Consider the following 26,446-nt stretch of genomic DNA (forward strand, 5'->3'; position numbering starts at 1 on the left):
CATTGAACTTACTGGAATCCAGTTGTTAATAGTGCCAAAATTATTTAGTAGTGCAATATCAGAGAAATTTGGGAAGAGGGGGAAAAAGTGACCCATGATCTATGGTGTTGTCCATCTGTGCTGATATCCATAACTCTACAATAATGGGCATGTTTACAATTTATAGTTTTTCCGAGTCTAGCGTTTGCAGTGACCCTTAATCAATTAGTGTTCACAACAATTGGGACTGGCAACTTGGTCATTAAGTGAAGTGGTCTCTACGTGAAACAGCAACTGTGCTTATGATCTTACTTCAGCTTTCCTTTGCAAAGGTTGTAAATGTGAGGATTGTTCACAAAGTTACTTTTTCATCACCATCATAACTGTGAACGGTCATTGTGCAAGGCAGTTGCTAAACAAGGGCTACCTGTATTCAGAAGCCCTGCAAAAGGAGATAGTGTTAGGAAGAGACTCCCTGACTCACTGGGGTATAAGAGGGAGGGGAGGAAAAGTACAATCACACTTGCAAGCTTCTGTTACTTTGGCCTATCTCAATAACATATAGTTCTAGTCATCCTGTGCAGTCTTCTTTCCTAATCTGGTCTAATCTGTAAGGCTGACAGATAGTTTTGAGTTGAGTTTGACTCTGGGTGATACATCCATGCAGTTTTCTTCACAGAGTTAGGGAAGTGATTTGCTTCACAAGCCCTGTGAGATGAAATGGAGAGGCAGAGCAGGTTTCCATCTATACGTGATGGTATCTCAGCCATCTCCCTGTTAACTTCTCCCAAAGAAGCAAGTTTTTACATAATTTTGGTTCAAAGCAGAAATGCTATGATCTTCTTTACGAGGAGACCCAGGATGGCACAGGTGTTGGGATGTTAGAAAAGTACTAGAAAAAGGTGGGTTGGAAGCTCTGCTGAGCCAATGAAGCTCGCTGGATGGCCAAAGGGTGGCTATGAAGCTTCTTCTCTCAGTTTACCCTCTCACAGAAAGTCAGTGGCCTTCTGTGGTTATTATTCATGATGGCTGATTATTATCGCCAGAATTATAGATGACCTGCCTTGAATACTAGTTATTTGTGAACTTCCTGAATGCACCTAGTTGTCTCCTGAGGGATACTGAACGCTGGACCGGATGGACCCTTGTTTGGCCAGCAGTGCTCTTATATTCCTAAAAGCCACTGAGACAAGAGGGAAGAATGTTACCAGATGATGCATCTTGGAGAAAAGGAGCACAAGAAACAGAAGGAGTCAATCATCCTCCTGTCAGTTTCATGCTCTTGGCTGAAGAGAGGCATTACGTTTTTAGGAGTTAGGGGTGAGGTTTGAGAAGATAAAAATATTCAATTTCTTTCAATGCAAATTCTGAAAAATTGGTTTTGCCAATTATTGGCATGGTCAATTTGATCTTGGATGGGAGGGGGCATCCATTATGTGAAAAATATACTTTCTACCTGCAATATGTTTTAAAATTTGGAGCATTAGAAAAAATATATGTGAAAGAGAAAACAAAACTAGAATAAGGCAGCATGCAGTTAGCACATAAGTTAGCCCCAGTGCTTGACAGACCTGGGCTGAGTGGAGCCACGCTCCCCAAAGCACCTCCCTGTGGTGGTGTTCTAGCAGCACTGTCCTCAATTGGTGAAGAACTGAAATAGTCCTCCCATCAGATCTGGTGCACCAAGAGACAAGTGAATCTTGAAGAAAAGGCTCTGTTCTGCTACTAGTAGTTCTAACAAGACTGGGGAGATGCCACTTTTGCTGAGAATCCAGAAATGGAGCCCAGGGAATCTAGAGAGAATGTCAGAACGGCCATCTCAGGCCCTAGAAGAGATGGTGGCAAGCCTGGGACTTGAGGTCCTCAACACAGCAACATTTTTAGCACAACACAGCTTCTGGCCTCTTCTCTGAGGGCCATTTCACATCTGCCTTTTCTCCTTTGCTTGATTAGGGAGGGACGTTGTTGCCTGATTCAATTATTTAGTCATCATGTTATTATCGACTAATGCTGATGTTATTATTGGCTAATTCCTCTATTTTACAGATGGCTGCACTTAACATGTGCTCACCTGGCCATTTGAAGCTTCCCTTGGCTGCTGGGCTGTCTCTCTCTCTCTCTCTTTTCATCAGTTGCATGCAGAGAACAATATGGAGGGGACCTAGCGTATGCGTCCTACAACCAGAACACCCAACAACACCAAGGCTGGAGTAAGCTCTTAGTCTGAGTCGTTCTTCTTTGCTATTAACCTAGCAGGAATCCTGCAGGTTTCAGTTATTCACTGGTTTCCCAAGGTACTTCACCTCTGATTAAAAAGGGAGTGGGGTAGGGAGCACTGGCGACACTGTCTGAAAACAAGTGAGCATGGCGTCTGCTTGCCTAACCCAAGGTATGCCCTGGAGGTCCTTTCCTCTTACTGATCTCAATAATAGGAGGGGTCTTTTATCTCCCTATCCAAAGCTGACCTTCCTTCTCTTATTCTTCCCTGTCCATCCCTGTTTTTCCTCCTATAGGCTGTGTGCCTTTTCTCAGCAAGCTGTTGTTTTTCACACCAGTGGCTAAGTGAGCCCATCAGCAGATGGACTGCTAAGAGATTAACCTACAAATGGCAGGAGGCACTGAGCACTGTTGCCACTAGTAATACAAGCATCTGTATTTGCCTGATCATGGCACATTCACTTAGCGGCAGATAGAGATAGGTGTGAAGTGACAATGCAGCTGCACTTGACAAGGGCCAAGGAACTACTTCGTTTTTGATCTTTGAGTATTTTTTTTTCTCCAGCTACATCTTGTATTTTCAGCTTGAAATGTTTCTTTCACAAGGGCCAACCTTTTCCCCGTTCTCTAAACTTGGAGGTTCATTCCCATAGAGTGTTAACCTCCCTCCCTCCCTTCTAAAACCCCTGAATATAGTATTCTGGAACCAAGTTTATCCCATGGCATAGGGGATACACTCAGCCTTGTTGAAACAGGGAAGCTGTACTACTGATTGAAGTTTTATTTTAAAACAATAAAAAGAGATTATATCAAACCATTTAAGAGGAAAGGGGCAATCTTTAACAATGCAATGATGAAAAACTAATCACACACAAAAAGTCCACCAATGATTAGAAATGGCTGTGGATGGGTTTCCGTGACTTTTCTGTAACCACTTCCATTCAGGGCTCACTAGAGCAGAAGATGTGCCAATCAGCAGCATTTGAAGCATGTGGATTCTTGGCCACAAATGAACAGTTCACCAGTGGTGTGTGTGTGTGTGTGTTTATATGGACACACATTTATCTAGAAAACAGAGTTTAGCAGTCCAGGGCCCAGACCACAAACATTATTTGGTTGAGACAAGGCACTTTAATCATGGGATGCAAACCACCCTGGGCCCTACATCTCTTTCTAGCCATGCCTTTGGTTTTCATGGTAGATGTTGTAGGAGGAGAGCTGAGTTAGTCTATGGTTGCCAAAAAATCAGGAGAAACCTAGTAGCACCTTTTCCAACGAATCCATTTTATTAAGTGGTATGTCCTTTTGTGAGCTGCAGCTCACTTCATCAGATTTATCAGCATCTAATGAAAGATTATGCTTTTTAATAAAATTGTTAGTTGAAAAAGGTGCTACAAGACTCCTCCTGGCTTTTAGCCATACCCTGTAATAAGATGGATTAGAGGTAAGTCACTGGCAACTCAATGGCTCAGTGTACTTAATGTCTTCCCACTAGGGAGTCCGATGTAGCCCCATGAAGCTTCCAGCAAAAGTTGTCAGTCCAGCCTCCCCCAGCATGAGAAAGGGGCCCCTTCATCCCTCCCCTTCCAGTATGAACCTTGATAACTGCTTTCATAATGATCTCCCCTCAGCTTAGCTACCAAATCTTTAATACTGAGAAGAGAAAAAAAGGTCCTAGCAGGTGACATCAAACAGAAACAATTACTCTGATAAAGATAGTAAGCTGATTTTAAATTTCTTTTAATGTACCCCTTCACTTAGCCAGGCTGGGTAAGGATAGCCCTCAAGCTGTAGTCGGAGCACTCCTTTGCCTTCTGTCTCCAAAAATATTTGTTACTTGAAGTAACAACCTCGGATGGTAAGGTGGCTAGGAAGCCTCAATGTTCAATCTATTCATGTGGCCACTAGGAGATGCTCTTTGTCCAGAGTCAAATTGTATGAAGTCTATTGTCTGGCAGCTCAAAAGGAAAAAAAGCCAGTTCTACCTGTCTATTCAACCTGCCATCCCTATGCATAGAAGACTATAGTGGAATAATGTTAAAGGACTTAATATTAAAGGTTAAGCTAAATACTCAAATCAACTCAAATGAGTTTTATAAACTAGATACTTCAGATACCATCATTTGTTTCCTATTTGTCTCTTCCTGCAAAGTAGGGAACTTTGCTTTGGGAAATTGTAAATGTCTAAATCATCCCCAAGATTATCAGTGGGTAAGGAGATCATTGATTCAATTTATTATTTCTCTGATTTGATGTGTCACTTGGGAAATTTATACATTTAACAATATGATTGTGAACCATTAAGAGGACAAGGGGGTTTCCAGTCACAGGTGTTTTATTGGCTGAGTGATTGTTAATGGGATAAAATAAAAAATTAATCAAATTTATTGCTATCTTACTAATCAAACATAGACATTGATTCTATTACAAATGGAATTAATTAATTGTGGAACCCAGTTAACTAGCCAACTGCTGAGTTTAAAGATATTTGCTTGTTATTATAAATATATGTATATATCTGTGTATCTCTCTCTCTTTCTCTTTCTGAATTTGATTAACAGATGACCCAAAATCCATGTGGTGTTTGCCATAGTGTACCTACTTAAGATCATTGCAGATTAATTAGCACTTTATGCTCTTTAGTCATCTCGCCAATATGAAGAATTAATGCATAGATCAGTCCAGTAATTCACAAATTTCTGTTAGGAGATGTATATTAAAATATTTCTAAGAGGTTGAGTATTCTAAATTGATCAGTGTAGCCATTGGTTTTGCTTTTGTTCTGCTTAGAAAGATATTTGCACCTAAAATTGTGTCTCTGGCAAGCTTTCAAGACTCTGTTATCATACCCTAAATAATAAAGTAGCATTCTGCAATTCTGGTGGCATCTGTTTCCTGGCCACCCTCAGACATCAATCCTGAAAGCCTACAGGGCTTTTCTCTGCCCCCTCTTACAGTATAACAAAGAGAATTAAGGTGGAGTTATTTTGAATTTCTTTCTCATGCTTTCCACTTTCCCAGGACTCAGTTATCATTTCCCTCCCTTAACAGAACGTCCATTCCTTCATCAAGGTTCTCTTTATGACCCTTTACACTTATGACAATTCTTTGGCCATTCAGAATGGAAGAGGAGACTCCTAGGTCATTTATCTAGGCAGTCCTTGGTTAACAACCGTAATTGGGACTGGAATTTTAATTGCTAAGCAATGTGGTCATAAAGTGAGATGTCCCCTGGCTGCATTGCTTAGCAATGGCAATCCCAACACTCCACATTGCCATCATTAAGTGAGGATCGTGGGTTGTTAAGCGAGTCCTCTGTGGCTCGCAAGCAGGCCAGCAGGCAGTTAAGGCACGGCATGTTGCACGAGCATGGGGGGTGGCTGCTGCCAGGTGGGGGAGGATGCACAAGTTGCCCGTGAGGTGTGGCGCAAGTGCGGTGGGGCGATCTGCTGCTGGGTGAGGGAGAGTGTACTTATTTCTCCACCCTTATTTTGTTTGCAAATTGCCACCTGGCAACCCTGTTTCAGGTGACTCGGTCCCTCCTGGTTAAGGAGGGGTTAGGGGAACCCTTGAAGGGCCTCTGTGAGGATTATGCTAAATATCTGTCAGATAAAATCACTCCCATTCCTTCCAAACTTGCCTCCAGCTGTTCTGGTACTGTGAAGATAACTAGGGCCCATCTTGTCTGGTTATCTGGACTGAGTTTGATCTAGTGACTCTTGAGGAAGTAGACAGAGTCTTTTGCCATTTGTCTGTTAGATCCATGTCCTTCTTGGCTGGTCAAGGCCTTTTAGATGGTGACATGCAGCAGTAGTGAACATCTCTTTGTGGGAGAGGGCAGTTCCAGCTGACTTAAAGGAGGTGGTGGTCTATCCACACCTCAGGAATGTTGGAAGTCCTGGCAAATCCAGCATGCCTCATTAGCATGTGAATTAGCATGTAAATTGAGTTGTCCCACAATGCAACTCTGAGGAAGCTGTTTGTTGCCACTCCTACTTCTTCTCTTTCTCTCCCTCCTTCTTCCACCACCCAGGGAGAAGCAAGCATGCTGCTCTGCTCTCCATTCATCAGGGCCATGTGCTCGGGCCTTGATGAAGGATTCTGTCCCTTTGTTTAACACAGCCCTTGGCAGCAAATAGGGCTGAGGGTTTAGGGCAAACTAAGTATTTAGAAAGAAAAGAACAAAGGAACTTCATCTTTTCCACCAAGATAGATGTAACAGAAGCAACAATAAAATCAGTAAGAATTTTTTACTTATCTTAACCTAATCTGTCTAAGCGTGTGATTGTTTATGCTTGGGAGGGCTGAATGTGTAAGATTAATAACCTGTGTTTCTCTGACATGCTCATTGAAGCTATTTTAAGATAATTTTCTTTTTCTGTGCCAGCTTCTCAGCTGTGTTATAAGCTCTGCTCCATTTCAGTGGTTCTAGCAGGCCAATAAATTTGTTTCAAAGAGGTCATCCCTGGACCCAGCAGTACTGGACAATTTCTGACCAGTCTCCCACCTTCCAAAGAGAAAGAGCTGTTTCTAGGTATTTAAAACTGATGAGAAAAACTGAAGGTGGGTAGAAGAGATGATGCTCTATACACAGGAAGAGGGGAACATATTTATACATATGTCTAGTGACAGCCCTGAGTCTTTTGCAAAGTGAAACAAGAGGGGACATTAGAAGTATAAAGGGCTATTTCTATAGCCATATTAAGGCTCCTTGACAGAGTGATTAAGAGCTGGGGGTAGGATGTAATTATACAGGCAAGGCTGCTAAATAGGAGTGATTGGTTGTGAAGGCATGACTCCATTTGATGGTCCCTGAGAAGTCACACAATTGTGGCAAGTTCTTAGTGGTATGGGGATACCAAGTCATCTTGTCTGCCTCCTGAGGAATCTGTGTAACGACCAAGTAGCAACAGTAAGAACAGACCACAGAACAACGGACTGGTTTAAGATTGGGAAAGGAGTATGGCAGGGCTGTATACTCTCACCCTACCTATTCAACTTGTACGCAGAACACATCATGCGACATGCTGGGCTTGAGGAATCCAAGGCTGGAGTTAAAATCGCTGGAAGAAACATTAACAATCTCAGATATGCAGATGATACCACTTTGATGGCTGAAAGCGAACAGGAACTGAGGAGCCTTATGATGAAGGTGAAAGAAGAAAGTGCAAAAGCTGGCTTGCAGCTAAACCTCAAAAAAACCAAGATTATGGCAACCAGCTTGATTGATAACTGGCAAATAGAGGGAGAAAATGTAGAAGCAGTGAAAGACTTCGTATTTCTAGGTGCGAAGATTACTGCAGATGCTGACTGCAGTCAGGAAATCAGAAGACACTTAATCCTTGGAAGAAGAGCAATGACAAACCTCGATAAAATAGTCAAGAGCAGAGACCTCACACTGACAACAAAGGTCCGCATAGTTAAAGCAATGGTGTTCCCCATAGTAACATATGGCTGCGAGAGCTGGACCATAAGGAAGGCTGAGAGAAGGAAGATCGATGCTTTGGAACTGTGGTGTTGGAGGAAAATTCTGAGAGTGCCTTGGACTGCAAGAAGATCAAACCAGTCCATACTCCAGGAAATAAAGCCAGACTGCTCACTTGAGGGAACGATATTAAAGGCAAAACTGAAATACTTTGGCCACATAATGAGAAGACAGGACACCCTGGAGAACGTGCAGATGCTAGGAAGAGTGGAGGGCAAAAGGAAGAGGGGCCGACCAAGGGCAAGGTGGATGGATGATATTCTAGAGGTGACGGACTCGTCCCTGGGGGAGCTGGGGGTGTTGATGACCGACAGGAAGCTCTGGCATGGGCTGGTCCATGAAGTCACGAAGAGTCAGAAGCGACTGAATGAATAAACAACAACGAGAAGTCACGCTGCTGTGGGTGTGAATTTTTGTCAGCAAAAGTCACACTGAGGCCTCCTCTTCCTCTGTCTGAACACTGACTCATTTTCATCTATCCTGGGGTCATGCTCCGGCAAACACAATGACTTTCATCCGCGATATATCCAATTTGGTCACAGCTGGGGAAATATTAGCTTGTTCCTATTTATTGAGTAGCTGTCTGGATTTATGCAGACATCTGGGCTGAATTAAGCAAGCAACTGAAGTGTAAACTTTTCCCTGCCCCCTCCTGTGCAAGCTTTTCATGTCTGGCCTGACAGTTTGATTCCCATCTCTCTCCCCAGAGTTGGGCCATCCTGCCATAGCCTTTCCCACTGACTCAGTCAAGCTATTTTCACAACGCAGGGCAAGCAGAATCCTTGAATGACATGGAAAAGAGCAAAATGTTTGAATCTCATATTTACAAGACTCCCTAGACATTCAGCTCTGTGACACTATTAGGCTACTGAGACATTAGAAATTTCAGATAAAGTGAAAATGAAAAACTAATGATAAAAATCCAGTGAGTTTTGAATACTACAAGTAGAAACAGTGGGCAGATTACTCAATGTACATAAGGGCTCCAACATACCCTCCTAACATTATTTGTCATTTTTAAAAAATCCATTTCCTCCCTCCAACTGTTTAAATTACTGAACCACTATACAGTATGGCCATATTTATGGTATCCTTTTAAGAATGTCTCTTCAGATAAAGCATAATTTATTTATTAAATTGCACATTTATTGGTTGTCAAAAGCCATTTATAATATTTTACTATTAATTGAACATAGGCATATAGAATACATACTACAATAATAAGGATGGATTTATGCAGTCATTTACTATGCAGATTAATTCCCTCTCTGAACAAAGTCCAAACAATAAGCCATATATATGTAAACATGAAATAAGAATACATGACAAATTACAGGTAGAAAAACAGACACAGTTTATACACACACACACACACACACACACTGTAGGAATTTTCTTATACAGATGATGTATTCTAAGTAAAAACATTATAACTGAAACAACTCTGATACAAAAGAGCCAAAATGGTGCAAGAGATTACATTTTTATACTACTTTTTCCTCAGGAGCTTAACATAGTTCATATGGGGGACTTTCCTTATATTGTTCTCATAACAACAACCATGATATGTAGGTATGTATTTAATAGATTTATATAGCTCCTCAACTTGCAGATTGCAACTCTGATTGGGTGACATAGGATTAAAATCAAAACTATAAAGCAACAAGATAAAAACAACACAAGGACAGCATAACACAACTGAGGCCAAGCCTCAACAATTCAATTTCCTGCTGTTACAAACAGGCTCACCCAGCACCCTGGTACAATGCCTGGGGGAAAAGCCTGGCCCTCAAGATCTTATAGAAGGCCAACAGAGCCAGGACCATCTGAATCTTGGGGTGGGGTGGGGCATGCAGTTCCAAAGGGCAGGCACCATGACAGAAAAGGCACAACTGCTGGGTCCCAACAGATGACTCTGGTTTATAGAAGGGACTTGGAGAATATCCAGCCTGTTGGGTCTTATGAGATGGGCAGAATCGATAGGTGGTGCAGCAAGTAACCCAACCCTGTGCCATGAATCAATCAATCTCTCTCTCTCTCCATCCATTCCCCCCCCTCATCTCTCTCTCTCATCTACCTCATCTACCATCTGTTTTATCTGTGAGATAGTTCATAACGCAATGAACTCCTTGGTCAATTGCCAATTTGAATTGGGTCCTTCTCTCACTGTTCAATGCTGATAAAAGATGTATCATGCTGGTTCAGTTCAGTTATTGCTGGTTCATATTGCTTTCACATAACTTTTCTGCATGAGCAGATATAATCAGCTGGATCTTCCTCACACTGTTAGGGGAAGATCCAAACTGGGACCTCCATTTTCTTGCGAAGAGAATAGTTGGAGAGTGAATAGTTAGGATACTCCTCCTGAGAAAGGCTTAAGCATCATCCATGCATAGACTTGCCAACATTTATTCTTCTATCTCCACTTTTGTTCTAGCTCTGAGATTCTGAACTGCCCAATGATGTGGACAGATGAAGCTAGTTTTAGGTTGCTAGCCAAGCATTCAATCAATGGAGTACTATACACTGAAGTCTACATTTGCTATGCAGACTAATAACCTCATGAATTTGAAACAGCACAGGTCACTCTAAATCTCTGCTGGGGTGCCAAATTGCAACTTTTAGAGTACAAACCAGATGTTTCTTGCTTGCTGCTTGTAAGCATATGTAATGTGGTCCACTTTCTTTTCCCCTGCTGTGATGCTGCCCAGCTGCAATACTGTGGAATTGCACTCATATCACTGTTTAGTCCATTAGCATGTCAGATTTATCTAGAGTGCTGTGCCATGCCACTGGGCAAACTAGGCTGCTCACTGATAGCCGTGGTGTGGGGACATACACCTCTTCCAGAAGAGCAAACGTCAAAGAGCAGAATATCCCATACTTGAGCAAAGGGAGGAGATTTGAAGCTCTGCTGCCACCCTGCAGCCAGCTGATAACAATGGACCTATCTCCCCCCCCACAAGAAATATGCAGAGATCAAAGCTGGGGAAGGGATTCATTCTTTTGTTACCTTAGTGGGAAACATCTTCAGTATTCTTGGACCATTGTGCAGAGAAAAAAGTTTTCTAACTTTCAGAACTGAGATATTAGAAAACAAAAGTATAAAGATGGATCCCCTTTGTTCAACTGCTCAGCCTCCAGCATGCTGAAGAATCAAGGTAGTCTTACTCCCTCAGGAAAGCTCTGCCACCCGCCTGGGAGTCCCACAATGCCCCAAAGGCATCCATTCACAATCTTAACTGGTTTCCCTGGTAACAGCTGTTACTAGTTTTCCACCAATCAATGGCAAGCGGGACCAGGAGAGTCAGTGTCCTACATAAAGAGTCAGACACATTAGCTGGCTCAGTCGAGGGCTTATTCCTTCTCTGGACCTCTCCAAGAGAAAGCCATGGCTAAAGGACTAGGGACTCAGCAGGCTGCACCCCGGCGATGGGCCTGCTCCTTGGCTGCCCTGTCACTGCTCTGCCTGGCTGTCCAAGCAGGTAAGAGGGAACGGAAAGGAAGGGACACTCAAGGTGAACTTGCTGGGCTTGGGGTGTGAGTATAGAACCCCCAAAATGACTAGAATGGGGAACTTTTGTGACAGAACATCTGAACCAGCAAAGGCTCTTTTAAGGGGTACTCTCCAGAAGTGTGTTAGCAATGTGTAATGTATCTATAATAGATTTTAAAAAATCAAGCCCCATAGTCTTACTTTGGCACATGGCTTTAGCACAGGGAAGCAACAGGGAATGAGTGGGACTCTACTATTCCAAAGCAAAGGATTCCACGTTGCTGACTCCAAGATTAGAAAAGAACCTGGCTCAAATTCATGAGCCCATGAAGTCATGGGTTTGCTCCCCAGTTACTAAAGCTCCTTGAGAGGGTAACAGTCTCAGATCAGGCTAATGAGCGTAGCTTGAATGGACTGTCCCCGAGTGAGGATTATCACAACTTTGAAAGTCTGGCCCATGCAACTTTCACCTAGCAACTCTCTTGGTCTTGAAACTTTGACTTACAGGACTGTACAGTCTTCATGGGAGCCGCTTGGATTATTGCTGAAATAGAAAGGGGGTTTTGAATAACAATAACAATAACAAGTTTGCTTGTTTGATCTAGTGGTTACTGAGAGTTCTAGTCCTGCCTCAGGCATGAAAGCCGGCTGGGTGACCTTGGGCCAGTCCCTCTCTCTCAGCCCAGCTCACCTCACAGGGTTGCTGTTGTGGGAAAAATAGGAGGAGGAGGAGGAAGGCGTATTAGGTATGCTCCTTGCCTTGAGTTATTTATAAAAATAATAAAGGCAGGATTAAAAAAAATCTAAAACAACACAGATAACCTCCTGCACTTTTTCACTGCTGGATTTCAAGTTGACCTGAAAGGCTGCATCTTCCATTTCCAGTCTCCAATTCAGCTTGAATTATCAGAGTTGTATTTGTTTCTAGAGGAAGCTAATCCGTTGGCTAAGATAAGGATTTTAGAAAATACAACCTGGGCCAGATTCACTTGGCACGGATGGGTGCAAGAAAATCAAAAGGAAAAGTGTGGGTTGCATTAGCAAGTTGCTTTATAGCCCAGCTGGATAGGACTATGAATGGGATAGAAATTCATTACTGGAAATTATCCTTTGACTGTATCTAGCTCATCAGCATCCTGTGCTCCCAATTATCCCAAAGGAGTGGTAATACTGGGAATTAGATTGTGTTGTTGTTTAACTCATTTTTTGACATTCTAAATGTTAGCTATTAGCACTTTATGACAAGCCAAAGGCATGAACTTTCTTGAGATTGTGAGCAAAGGGGTGGGTGCGGGGGTTGAAAGTCAATATTAAAATGAGAAAATTGCCTCATTAATATGCTCTGCCTGACGGTGAAACAAGCATATCAATTTCCCACAACTGAATGCAGGAAGCAGCTCATACAAGTATCAAACTGATCTGGAATACGGGTATATGGAGGCCCCACAAAAAGACATACAGAGAGTGGACAATATCGGGCTGAAAGAGGACATTGTGTGGTTGCTTCTCCTCTCCTCTCTGGAGCAAAGAGTCACTGGGGCTTTTCTTTTTGAAGTGACTTCAACAAAAGTGATGTTTTCCTAGAAACAGCCACGCTGGGTGCATTTCCCTTTAAGGAGCCTTTTCCCACCACACTGTGCCTCTTTGTCCTTGAGAGAGAGCACGGGGTTTGTTTACTTGCCTTTGAATGTTAACCTTTTATCCCTCCCCAAGTTGGACTGGGCACAAGAACCAAGCCAAGAGACAGAGAATGTGAACAGGCTCCGCTTTCTTTCCCCCAGGGTGGCCCTGAAGCACAACTTGGCTCGGTGCGAGCATTTAATTCATTGGATGGCAGTGATTTCATTGAGTTAATGATGGCTGGGGAGCTAGTGGCTCAGCTCCAACTCCCAAGAGCCATAAAGTGTACACTCTGACACCCTCAAGGAATAGCAGGCGTAATTGCCATCCTCTGTGGTGGAGGGCTGGAGGCCATCTGGGGCTACAGAGTATAATTATAAAAGGCCATCCCAAATTGCAATAAGCTAGACACACTAAAACCGTTGATGTGCTGGCTGGCTGTGTTCACTTACAGAGCTAGAGATGATTACTGTGCATCTTCTCAAAGGCCAAGAATATAGGCTGTATAAATAAACATAAATAAGAACCTAAGGCCCATTTTTCTGCTCAAAGAATGAAGCATGTGCATTGGTTGGAATGCACCCTTGAGCATCCTTAAACACAGTGTTGTTGTATGCACCAAATGAGGAGGATTTCAAAGAGCAAGCACCAGAGATGTTTTCCATTTAGATCATTCTACCGTATGATATAAATGGATAACATGCTATGAGATAGCCTTGCAAGCCCAGATATCATATACTGAGTCATCTCTCTCTCACTCCCTGCACCAATATACCAGTGATTATTTTTCACAAACAGTTATATGCATGCATCCATTATACCTTACATCAAATCCAAGGATAGTTTGCTTTCTCCAAAGTCCAATGACTATTTCCTTAAAAAAAACACACAACCCTCAGGAGCAATGTATAGATACCAGATTATCTCCTCTTAATTAACTCCAATAAAAAGATGCTGACGAAACATTCTGGGCTCCTTGTGATTCAGAAATCATTACGTTAACATCCAAGACAACATCACTCCCTTCATATGAGCAAAGTGGTTATAAAAAGCTTTACAACAAGTCATTGCTTTGGCCCTCATCATTATTCTGCAAAGCTATTTCTCGTCTTATAGCTTTGAGCAAAGAGATTCTGTGATGAGCCTGTGGGAAATGTCCCTCATGGAGTAAATTTGACGAAGTCTTGAGAAGATTTATTAACCTTCTTGCAAGGACGGGTGCCCAGCCAAAATAGGCACACCCCTTCACACAAAGCATGCAGTTTTACTCCCTACCCCCGGCCGGTGAAATCCCTCCTCCTGTTCCCCATTGGATAGGTACTTGGGAGTTCACAGCCTATCTGAGACGCCTTAGATTTTGCAGGAAGTCCCGCCTTTGTTTATATCTCCCATTTCTCACTTTTTACCTCCCCCCCAGTCCCCTATTTATTCTTTTCCTTATAAGGCAGCTAGCCCCCTTGGAGTAAATAGGTCAGGGTCTTGTCTAACCACAAAGTTCACTAGAACTGGTGTTGAGCATATTTTCAGCATTGGTTAGGCAGCTTATTTCCTTTATACCTGCCCTTATGGAGATACAGTCTCCTGTTTCCCCTAACCACATATCCCACATCCTCAATATACTGACAAGCAAGCCTAGCTACTAGAAAGCAAGCTTCAGTTGGCAAGTTACTGAAAAAGCAAGTTCTATTGTAGGCCTTGCAAAAACATCGCTATCCCCCCTTTCTCACAAGCCTAAACAAAGTCTATCCCTAATTCTTTGTGCAGATTGTAGCTGCTTGATTTTTTTTTATTTTCTTTTTCTGGTGCCCCAAATCAGTGTTGGACTCCTGGCAACTGCCTGGACTAGTTCCTGCAGTTTTCTTTGCAAGGCTTTTCAGAAGTGGTTTGCCATTGCCTCCTTCCTAGGGCTGAGAGAGAATGACTGGCCCAAGGTCACCCAGCTGGCTTCATGCTTCAGGTGGGACTAGAACTCACAGTCTTCCAGTTTCTAGCCTGGTGCCTTAACCACTACACCAAACTGGCTCTCTAGCTGCTTGATAAATGACTATAATAAGGAGCAGCATATCCTACAATGACACTGCAGCCAGAATCCACCCTTGGAGCGCTATTATTCACTGGCACCAACTCAAGTGGAGTCATAATTGTCTCCCTATCACCAGGAATCACTACCACAGAACTTCATGGAGTGAGAGCCATCCAGAAACAGAGCAATTTAAGCAGTAGAATCATTTTGAAGTTTAGGTAGAAAGCCACTCCAGATGTGAGATTTTAAAAAAATATTATTTATGTGAGGGGTAGTATGTAAACTTAATTTGATGGGCAACATGTGTTCTCTGGAAGTTATTAAAGCCAACTGAAGGCACACTCAGAAGAATAGGAAACTTGATTGTGCATTATGACTGACCACTGGAGTCATTCGTTGCTTTTTACCTCCCTTCTCTGTCCAAACCCCATGGTTAACATTCACAGTGACTTTAGGCAGGAATAAACAAACTGAGTCCGAGATTCCTAGAGGGCCCTTTTCATGGCCAGCAGACTCCCTCCAGCTACAATTGCTATAACTCAGCAGCAGCGCTTCCCATTGTTTTGAGGCAGGAAACACACGGACATTCTAGTGTAAGCTTTGAAATAGGCTCTAAACAAGACCACAAATGCTGTCCAAGCCCTTCAGTAAAAATCCTGGCCCTGTTTATTTCACTCTGCCGCCTCCAGTGTGAAGGGAAACAAGTACAATAGAAATCTAGGGAGCAATATTGTTTCCCTAATCCAGGGATGGGTAAATATTTGATGGCCAGGGACCACAATTAATGCTCATCAGTGCTCTAGACCAGGGTTCCTCAACCAGAGTTCCATGGAGCCCTAGGGTTCCACGAGGGTCACTAGGGGTTCCCTGGGAAATCACAATTTATTTTAGAAATTATTTCTAATTTGGACAACTTCACATTAAAGGTAAGTTTCATTATTCATTTTTAGTTTAGGAACACTGTTAATGCATGTATACAAGCCTACACATGAAGCGAATATAATAATTTTGTAACTTCTGGCCTATATTTGAGCCTGAATGTGCAGGAGTTCCCCAAGGCCTGAAAAATATTTCAAGGGTTCCTCCAGGATCAAAAAGTTGGAAAGGCTGCTCTAGACGAAGTAAATGACCATGGTTAGCTGGAGATGTAACTGAGATTAATTTCCTTACTGTGAAAACCTTTCAGCCTCTATTGAATGTTTAGCTTTCTGCTTAGCTGCACAGAGGGGAACCCTGGCTGGGCAGAATGCTGCAGAGAAAAAGATGTCATGGTCTCTTTATTTTCCCTCTTGCTTGCATAAAGTTTGGTGCAAACTGATTTGAATTTGCTAGCAGGGTATGGTCTGATTGCAAAGGGACTCTATCACACAACCTCTTGGCAAACTCCTTCTGGTTTGTACCAAACATTAATGCCAATGCAGTCATCCCAGTTGCACTGCATTTTCTTCTGTCCTATCTTCCTGACCCAATAATCTCACTGCCCATTCATGCCTTTTTGTCACATCCACTGCAGTCCAGAAGGCAGATACCAGTGGGGATCCCACGGTGGCTACCATCAACCATTCACACTTGTTGCTGAGCCGGCTTCAAGAGCTTCTACTCAACGGGAACACCAGTGACACCACCCTGAGGGTCCACACAGCTGGCTCTGATGAAATCAAAGTCTTTCACACCCACCAGCTGATGCTCAGCTTACAAAGCGAGATCTTTGAGACTCTGTTGCAGAACCAGACAGTGCTTAACCTGCATGAGCCACATGACAATGTGGCCCTTTTTGAAAAGTTCATCAGGTAAATAGGCTGTTACATGCTCTCCATGCAGAGGGAGGGAAACCTCATGGATCAGTCAGAGGGAAGCAATGTGTGAGTTGTTTTCCTTGACTCTGTACAAGTATGGGTGCTAGACTTCTGAAGGCAAAGTTTGTCTTTCAGCTTTCCCTCCCTTATTCCTAGTGACCTTGGATACAGCACTGTCAGTGATAAACAGGCTTGAGAGCACTACTTGCTGAGATGTGGAGGGCTTTTCTGCATGGCTCACTAACCGTAGAATCATGCCATCCTGTTCTTCCTACAGGTTATAAGCACAATGTTGGCTTCAACTCAACCTCCTGGCCCACTGTGAAGCAGCCTGCATTCATCTTGGCTCTTCCAGTGTTTTCCACCTTCCACTGATGCAAATCTTGCCACTCAGACCCTTTGCAGGGAGTTGTATTGATGTAAGCCTGGGACATGGACCTGTACTCCTCCTTTTGACTACCTGAGGCTGCTGCAGGCATGTTTTCTCTTGCTGGTCATTTGCCACCATTGTCCAGTATTCTCCTTTTGGCAGCAGGAAAGTTGGGGCTCTTTCCCACTTCTCTGACCAATTCTATCAGACCTGGCAGCACACCTCTAGGTTGTTAGTGCTTGGAGAAATAGCAAAAGAGTTGGGGGTTGGAGTGGGGAAGCAGTTCTTTAACCACCAGTGTTCCTTGGGATTCGAGATCTGTTAGGGGAAGGGAAGTGGGATGGAAGTGGCTCTTTAGCCATCATGATAAAGCTGCCCCATCTCACTTCAGCAGAGCAAGCGCAGCAATATCTAACCCATGGGGATCGGTGGATGCATTTTTTTAAAAATGCTCATCATTGGACCCATACCCAAATTTGATACTTGTCAAAAATATACTCTTCTTGTAGATTGAGCTGCAGTGCTGAATTCACTAGGATATTGTGGGGGTGGCTAAAGAGATGCATCCAGCCACCTCTTTTGTCCCCATTGGAAGCAAAGTGGGGGAAAGCAGTTTTATTGTAAAGTGTAAGCATGATGATTATTTAATTTGGTATGAAAAAAATGAATTCTCACTGCCTTCTTTCTCTAGGTATCTATATTGTGGTGAGATCTCCATATTCCTCCACGAAGCCATCCCACTTCATCGTCTAGCCAGTAAATATCACGTGTCCGGTTTACAGCGAGGGATAGCTGAATATATGAGAGGCCACTTGGCTAGTGAATCAAACCAAGGCCATGTGGTGGGATGGTACCACTATGCAGTGGGGATTGGTGATGAGGCTCTGCAGGAGAGCTGCCTCCAGTTTCTGGCCTGGAACCTCTCTGCTGTAATGAGTAGTGCTGAGTGGGCCTCTGTAAGCCTAGATTTGCTGTTACTATTGCTTGAAAGATCTGACCTGGTCCTACAGAGTGAGTTGGAGCTGTACACAGCTGTGGAGAAGTGGATTGCCACATACCAGCCTGAGGAACCTGTAGTAGAGAAGATTCTGAGATCCCTGCGTTATCCTATGATTTCCCCTAGCCATCTTTTCCACCTGCAAAAACAGTCTCCAGTGATGGTGAAACACTACAGCACTGTGCAGGATTTGCTCTTCCAAGCCTTCCAGTTCCATTCAGCTTCCCCAATCCACTTTGCCAAATACTTTGATGTCAACTGCAGTATGTTCCTGCCCCGAAACTACCTCTCCATGTCTTGGGGGTCACAATGGGTCATTAATAACCCTGCTAGAGATGACCGTAGTACTAGTTTCCAGACCCAGCTGGGACCCAGCAACCATGATTCTGCCAAGAGAGTTACATGGAATGTCCTCTTCTCTCCTCGCTGGCTCCCAGTGAGCTTGCGCCCTGTCTATTCTGACTCTCTCTCTGGGGCCATCCAGCCCATCAGAATTGAGGATGGACGCCCCCGTCTGGTTATCACTCCAGCCACAACCAGCTCAGATTTTGCAGGTGTTAGTTTCCAGAAGACTATTCTAGTGGGTGTCAGGCAGCAGGGCAAAGTCTTTGTCAAACACACCTACAACTTCCACCAGAGCACAGATGAAGTGGCTGATTTCCTGATATATGCTGACTTGCAGAAACGCACCTCTGAATACCTGATTGACAACTCTTTGCATCTGCATATCATTGTCAAGCCTGTCTACCACTCGCTCATCAAGATCAAAAAGTAGAAGGGGGATAGGGGGAGGAGAGACAGCAGGACACATCATGGGGAGAGAACCACTGGTTTGAATTGAAGGGATGCAATGACTCTACCACTCAGTATTTGAGTATCTGATGCAGGCTCTGCATCTTTAAGTCAGATTGGCCCTATTGGAGAGGTTCTGAGAATTCATTGTGTAAAAAACCCTCCTTTGAATCTGGGCACTTTGTTTTCTAGAGGCAATTAATCAGGGAGTGGAGAATTCTCTCATCTGTCTTTCTACTGCTAAAGTTTTATCTCCCTTCAATTTTATTTTAAGAGACTCAGGTAGAGCTGGAGAATCTCACGGTGCTTTGGAATAGGTGATTATCAAAGATGCCCCATAGCAAGACTTTGTCTTCCTCACTTAATGAGAAGCTTCCTTATGCTGTGTTTTCCCCATGAGGTTTTGTTCCCTTGAGATAATTGCAAACTGGTACCCTGAATGAAAAATCCCCTTGGAGTAAGATTGAAACTGGTGTCTGGTTGTTCTTATGTCTACATCCAGATCTCCCTTGCTTCCTCTAGTACTTTAGACACCAACTGCAGGGAATTTCCAGGGAGTTAATTTGTTATGTGTGAATTAGGATGTAGGTCTCTTAATCAGTTGAACATGGTTCTGCAATATGAATTTCTGCTAGTTTTGTGTTAAAACTGTTACTGTTATCTGGCCTATTTGTCCCCTTGGCCATGGAGATTCTGCCGATTTTGAAACCCCATAAAGTTCTGCAAATAAAATATAATAAAAAATCCATGGTTTGCCCTATCTCTACTGTTACTGTCCATAGCTTTTTAAATAGAGCATACTGTCTGGGTTATTTTGAGATTAGAATAGCAATCCATGTGTGGAGTAGGAACTGTAACTAAAATGTTTTAATTGTAATTAAAATATTTTCAATTATTATTGAAAAACAGGCCATAAAACCATTACCTTTTATGCTCCGCATGTGTGATTGTATGTGTATGGACTAATGACCAGACAAGTTTCTTCTGAACCCTGTGTAAGTTTGAAATACCTATCATGGCTAATTCCATAAACAATCTCTAATGCAGATTAATATCTCTACATTCTATTACCACATATTTCAAGTAATCATAAACAACTACTGCAAAAAATCTGGTGGGCACCAGGTTGCTTACTCCTGGTTTAAAAAGTATAGAAGCCAACTCTTAAATCACCATTTAAAAATGCCAATATGTGGCAAGCTAGTCTTCTCACCATCTTTGTTCCTTCTCTGTAATATTTTCCTAATTAGAATACACGACAACATGGCGGGAGGATTCCTCTGGGCCCTTTTTAACATGGCAAATGAAGAACAAACCAAACAACTGGGGACCATGAACTAGGGGAAAAATGCAGTGAACCCTTTCTCACTGCACTACAAATATTTGTTTGATACCCACATTTTGCCTTGAAGAACAAACAGCAACATCCAGGCATTATTTCAAATTGGAAAATTACACGGAAGGTGATACATCAGTCTCTCCCTGCCATTTTGCTCCAGCTGGGAAATAAAGTAAAACATGGATAAGGGTCCAAAAATATATTAATTCAAGGTGGTGCAAATGTTTAGGCATGAAATATTACAATCAGCTACAAGTTTAGGGGCATATTAACTCCTTTTATGAGGTAAAGGCCTACACTTTATTCTGAAGTTTGGTGAGTCAAAGTGAGATTTCATCTTTGGTACTCCTAAACTATTGGTCTAAATACAGTTTTAAAAGTAGAAAGCTTTTGAAATGTCTTTTAAAAAGAAAGCAAATATGGCAGATTATCTAGGATAGTTACTGTGCTTAAAGTGTCTCCATATTTGAACCAATCCTACAATGTGAGTAATTTTAAAGGGGAAAACATCCATAAATTGGAAATATGCTCTCAGACATAGGATACACAGCATGACGGTAATCGCATCCCTGATTTTTTTGTCCAGCACCTGGAAATTGAGAGCCATGCTGCCTCTGATTTTTTTATTCTGTGCCATTAAGTTGGTGACAACTCTTAGCAACCACCTAGACAGACCTTCTCCAGATGATTTGTCCCTAACCTGGCCTTCAGGTCTTGCAATGATGCACTCATTGCCACTGTAATCAGGTCAATCCACCTTGCTTCTGGTTGTCCTTTTTCTTTCCACCTTTCCCAGGACTATGGACTTCTCAAGGAAGTAGGGTCTTTGCATAAAGCGTCCAAAATATGATTTGAGCCTGGTCATTTGTGCCTCCAGTGAGAATTCTGAGTTGATTTGTTCTATGATCCACTTGTTTCTTCATGGCTGTCCACGGTATTCTCAGGAGTCTTCTCCAACACCAAAGTTCATGAGCGTCAATACTCTTTCTATCCTGCTTCTTTAAAATCCAACTTTCACTTCCATAGTGTATCAAAGGGAAGACTTAGCACAATTCTATCTTTGTAGGTACATATATGCACATCATGGTATCTGAATATCTCTTCCAAGGCCCTTCCCTTTCCAAGTACTGATCTAATCTGTGTTGGATGATCCTAAGCATTATTTTGCCAGCATGAGAAATTAAGAATTGTGCAATAGTTTGCACACTCTGTTAACTCTCCTTTCCTTGGTATGTAGACTGAACTCTTCCAATCTGTTAGCCACCGGGTCATTCCCTAGATTTGCTGGCATAGTTTGATTAGAACCTTTACTCATTCTTCCTGTTACTTGCCATATATCTGTAGATATTCCATCGATTTCGGAAGCCTTCTGACTTGGTAACGATCGGAGTGCTGATCTAACCATCTTCTCGCACTAGAGCTTTTTGTAAATTGGGAGTATCTTCTTGGATGTTGACATCCTTAGTATACAGAAATTCAGTATACTCCTTCCATCTTTGATCTTATTTGAACCAGTTACTGCAGTCCACTGGCATCCTTTAGTATGTCAATTTGAGATTGGAAGATCTCTTGGATGCCTTTGTTTTAATGTGTCTGTTTCCAACTTTGATGTCTTTATCTACGTTGTTGTAATACTGCTTCTTGTCTCTTCTTCTTGCTCTCTAAAATTCTTTTTACGTTCCTTCTTGAGATCTTCATCTTTCACGGCTTTACTTTGTCCGGTTCCAGACCATTTCAATTTGCCGATGCATAATACATCAATGTGTAATTGAGCCATTTCATCTTTTACCATGTTGGAACTCCCTATGTTCATGCTTCTTGCATTCCATGTCCCACTGCAATTTTGTCTTTAACACAGCCAACATGACTAGTGGCTAAAGGACCGGTACCCAGTGAAGCTGGTGACTACCATCAGATAAATATCATCATGGCAATTCAACAGAAGTGTTAGTAGTGGTTGCTGACAGAGAAAGGTAAATAGACACAATTAGAAAAAAAAATGGAGTCATAATTTTCTTTAAAAAATGGGGAAGTGGAATGACATAAGCAGCTGGATCTTGTGGGGAAATGTATAATCATTAGGATTAGACAGAAAGTAATGCTCCTAGATAGGGAATAGGCAAGGGTATATACAAACTTGCACAAGCTTCTTGTAAGCGTATTTTTGTGATGGCATAATACGAAGCATCATGTGTCTTGCAAGAAGGGAGCCTGACTGAAAGGATGCTGGAAATACTCTGGCGTTGGTATTGGATATTGTTTGCTGTCCCACTTCTCACCACAGCTCCTTAGATATACAAAGGGCAACATTTGGGATTCCATGATATACATTTTTTTGGAACTACTTGCCCAAAAAAGTGATAATGAATTGTTTTGGAGGGAGATGTTTTGTTGCATCCAATCCAGTTAGCAGGTTCATCTAAAAGTTAATGTAATCTTAAAGTTGTAATCCCTCAACTAGGGATGATGCTTGATTGACAAACAGTCCCATTAGTAAAGCAACAACCAGAATTATGGCATTTGTTGTCCACAAACCTTTTCCTCTGAAGGTAATCCTAGAAAGGTGCTAGTTAAATGTATTGAAATGTATTTGTCTTACTGAGAATGATGCAAAAGTACAGCAAATGCACACAGCTTATCATCTCACTGCCAGGTTACATCACTGTGTCCTCCTCTAACACAAACACAGTTTAAAAACTAAAGAGTTGTGCTTGCACGGTAAGGAAACTTCCACTTCTATCTTGGTATTACAGCATTGGATATCGCTGGTGACAGCTTTCTTTGTACCCATCCAGAGAACTACTCATTTCATTCTGGGGAAATCCAGCCCTGGAGATGAAAAGTTTTTGTGGCCAGACAATCCTCTTGGCAGCAGCACCTGCAACCCACCAGACAACCTTTTAGGCCTTCTGTTCAAGTTAGCTACTTTCCTATAATGCCTTTGGCCACAGTCTCCTGACTGGGCATCAAATACATTTCTCTGGAGCATCTCAACCTCCTTGTGGCCCCTCAGAACTTAACATCGCCGGTTCTTCCCATCTTTGCCAGGAGGGTTTGTGCCATTCACTGTGACATAGTTTGAGCGTGGTGGGCACTGACTGGGCTGGCTTATTTTCTTGGAGAGGCCAGTTTGATGGGGGGCAACAGGAAGAGAGGATGCCTCACTGGGACCTGAAGGAATAAAACCAGAAATGAAAAAGAAGACAATCATTAGGATTTGTACATGGCTACATCACAAACCAGGGAATAACTGTATAACCCCTTAACAGTTATTATTCCTTAGGCTGACCTTCAGTACAACTGTGCCATCCCTAAAATCTCCAACCTTCAACACACACACACACGCATTATATATTTGCCTTCAAGCCACTCCTGATGACTGCAGGGACTAGTCCCTGCAGTTTTCTTGACAATGTTTTCAGGAGTGCCTTGGTGCCTAAGGTTTCCCAGTCTCCCAGTTTCTAGTCTGGTGCCTTAACATTACACTGAACCCACTTTCAACCTTTAGTTGCAAGCTAATTCCAGACACATTGCTCTAAAATAAAAGAGGTAGATTAGCATGTGCAACTGCAAGACATAAATTTTGTGCCAGGTGTTGACACTCAAATTTCCTGCTGCAGTCAATAGAGGCTTTGATACATTGAGGAGCAACAGGAGAATACCGAGGTGTGGCTGATGCTCACACACCTGAGGACGGCTGGGCTTGCAGAAGTTTCACTCTAGACAACTGCACGGCAGCTTTTCCAAGGCCACGGACATTGCGCACCCCTCCTGCTGCCAGTATCTTGTGCTCAGAACTACTTTCCAGGGGGTGTCGGCGAGGGGCATTGTTCTTTGGGCACGGGAGCTGTGGGGGCAAGACAGGCAAGTTGAGAGGATATTTCAGGGACAGGGAATCTCTTTCACCCCATCATGAATTATTCAGGCATATCTGCAAAGGAGATTTGAGCGGGAGGATTTAGTACCAGCCTGGAACAGAGACAGAGGATCTGCTGAAGTCTGAGCCAGTCATGTACTCAGAAAGACCTGTTTTCTCATTTGGCATATAGAGGAAAAGTCGTCAGACCTGACAGGTGGACTTTTCTTGTACAGGAGGCATTCCTGACCACGCAGGACCGCCATTTCCACAGCCCTGATCCAGCTGATTAAGGACTGTGAGAGCTGTACTTTGAGAATTCTGGCAGGAACTAGGTTGAGAGGAAGTTATTATATAATTCCTGAGCTTCCAATTTCGCATCACAGCACTTTCAACAGCATTCAAGACTTGCCATTTATACTTCCCAAAGTTCCCCATGCTGATCTCAGTAGAACTCTAGCCTAGGAAGATGCAACAATTCATTGCGCTAATAATTCATCAATATTGTTTCTGGAATCTCAGAGCTGTGGGCAGTCTCACACGAGCCTTTTAAGCCTGCCTTTAGGAGAAAACATGGGAAGCCCTCCTATCTCCTTGGAAGTCCAAGGAGGAGTTCATGAGGAGAAATAATTAGGTTAGGGCACTGGATAGTGCCACAGTAGCAGGACGAGGGTTCACTCAAAGGCTCCCTTTGATGGCTGCAGACTCGGCAATGGTGCTCTGATGGTGATCTCACAGCCTTCTAGTGAAATCCTACTTATGCCTGATTATAGCAGAAGCAACCTTATGGGAGTTAGTTTTGGTCCACAGCTTGCTTGCTTGCTTGCTTGCTTGCTTATTTATTTAAATTTGTATCACTGCCCATCTCCCCCAGTAGGGGACTCTGGGCAGTTTACAATAAAAATGTAATGGCTTCTAATGGGGAGAAGCCACCAGGATACCACTGCTGTCTGTTCTGCTGTGAATCTTAATCCATTCATAGTATTGGGATAGGCGAGACATACCCTCTGACCAGTGACCTCGAAAGAGCGTGACCGCCGCCTCCTCCTCTTGGCCTCTAACGATTCTTCCCTCTTCTCAAGTTTCTTGCTCCCCTTTTTGTTAACCCGGGACCAGGGACCAGGGGAGCGTCTGGGGGCGAGCCTTCCGGGAGCAGTATCCCCAGTACTGCTTGACAGATTGTCCTCGCTGATGGCATGTTGCAGACTGGGACTGGTTGGCTGGCAGAGGGCAGAGCTCTCCCGGCACAGGGTGTCCTCACTTTCGCTCAGAGAGTGGAGGGAGAGGTTGCTGAGCTCCTTGGTGGGCTTCAGCAGGTTCAGCCTGTTGGATTCCAGCACTTGAGAACGGCGCCGGGCAGCCTTCACCGCAATGTTTTTGGTGCCACTCACCATCTCCTTGCGTTCTGCCAGTGGAGGAAGCATGCAGCAAAATTAAAACTTTTCCTGGGTGCCCTTTGCCAGAGGGCCAACAGCCCGGCAGGAAAAAGGAGAGGGCGGAAAACAACAGAAAGCAGTTTTCTGTCTTTTCAAAGTGGGAGGGGCTCCTTTTTGGCATCTCATTGCACTGTCTTTTTCCAATCTGATGGCTAATTGGGAAGAATGGGGAGGTAATAAGATCTTCCAAGAAGTCAATAAAATTGTCTCAGCTGCTACCCATTCGCAACCTGACTACACACGGGGCTCCATGAGGTAACATACAACCTTTAAATAGTTATTTATTATTGGATTTGCATCCCGCCTTTATTTTGTATGACTCAAGGCGGCATACCTAATGCCCCTGCCTCCTATTTTCTCCACAACAACAACACTGTTGTGGTGGGTTGAGCTGAGAGAGACAGTGACTGATCCAAGGTCATCTATCCAGCTTTCATCTTGTAGGGAGGACTAGAACTCATGATCTCCTGGTTCCTAGTCCAGCAGTTTAACTACTACATCAATCTGGCCCTCAATCAATATCTAGCACACACTGTATCTCACCTCCATGCATCAGGATGCCATCAGAACAGTGATCACTGCTGTCAGGGGAAGAATTTTGTTGGCTGCCCAGGATAAGCAAACTCTCTCGGGGTGCATACTGTGAAGAAGAAGGGAAGCAGGCCATGTCAAATTAGATAGAGCTTTCCCTGAATGTTACAGCTACTCCCCTACTGTAGCATTGCCAGTGTGATGAGTGATCATGTCTGAGCAAAGCCATCCTATATGTTTCAAGCCTCCTCTTCTCTACCATTCATACCTCTTGACTAATCATGCCATTGACATGGATAGGAGGTGGAGTCATCACTGCTGAATTCTTGATCTGCCGGGCCCGAGGACTGGCCTTGAACACCTGAACTGCTTCACTACTGAGAAGAGAAAGATAAATATCTGCTGATTCTAGCACAGCACTAGGCAACCAGTGGTTCCAACCCCCCTTTTTCTGGGCTCCTGAGCCTCCTCTGACCACTCCACCAAATTTAGCTGGCAAGACTGCCAAA

General features: G+C 43.2%; 2 protein-coding genes across 3 annotated transcripts in view; one reads left to right on the forward strand and one right to left on the reverse strand.

Annotated features, from left to right (window-relative positions):
- Positions 1–16,290: 16,290 nt before the first annotated feature.
- BTBD17 (BTB domain containing 17) lies at positions 16,291–19,443 on the forward strand (the record flags this gene model as incomplete). Its single annotated transcript, XM_063292938.1, has 2 exons — positions 16,291–16,610; positions 17,678–19,443. Coding segments are annotated over 2 exons (1,401 nt in total), but the record flags the coding sequence as incomplete, so codon positions are not given.
- A 2,909-nt stretch (positions 19,444–22,352) lies between these two features.
- The window catches only part of KIF19 (kinesin family member 19), a 43,261-nt gene continuing 39,167 nt past the window's right edge, over positions 22,353–26,446 (reverse strand). The window contains exons 15-19 of one of the 2 annotated variants that reach the window (XM_063293424.1): positions 26,206–26,311; positions 25,950–26,046; positions 24,975–25,375; positions 23,802–23,961; positions 22,353–23,285 (exon numbers count right to left, since the gene is read on the reverse strand). In XM_063293424.1, the coding sequence (XP_063149494.1) occupies positions 23,131–23,285; positions 23,802–23,961; positions 24,975–25,375; positions 25,950–26,046; positions 26,206–26,311 (919 nt within the window). In that variant the 3' untranslated portion in view covers positions 22,353–23,130. Of the gene's footprint in view, positions 23,286–23,801; positions 23,962–24,974; positions 25,376–25,949; positions 26,047–26,205; positions 26,315–26,446 lie in introns of both variants that reach the window. The other variant, XM_063293423.1, reaches the window with a different exon arrangement.

The sequence above is a fragment of the Candoia aspera genome, chromosome 2 (genome assembly GCF_035149785.1).
Source record: "Candoia aspera isolate rCanAsp1 chromosome 2, rCanAsp1.hap2, whole genome shotgun sequence".
NCBI classification, from domain to species: Eukaryota; Metazoa; Chordata; class Lepidosauria; order Squamata; family Boidae; genus Candoia; species Candoia aspera.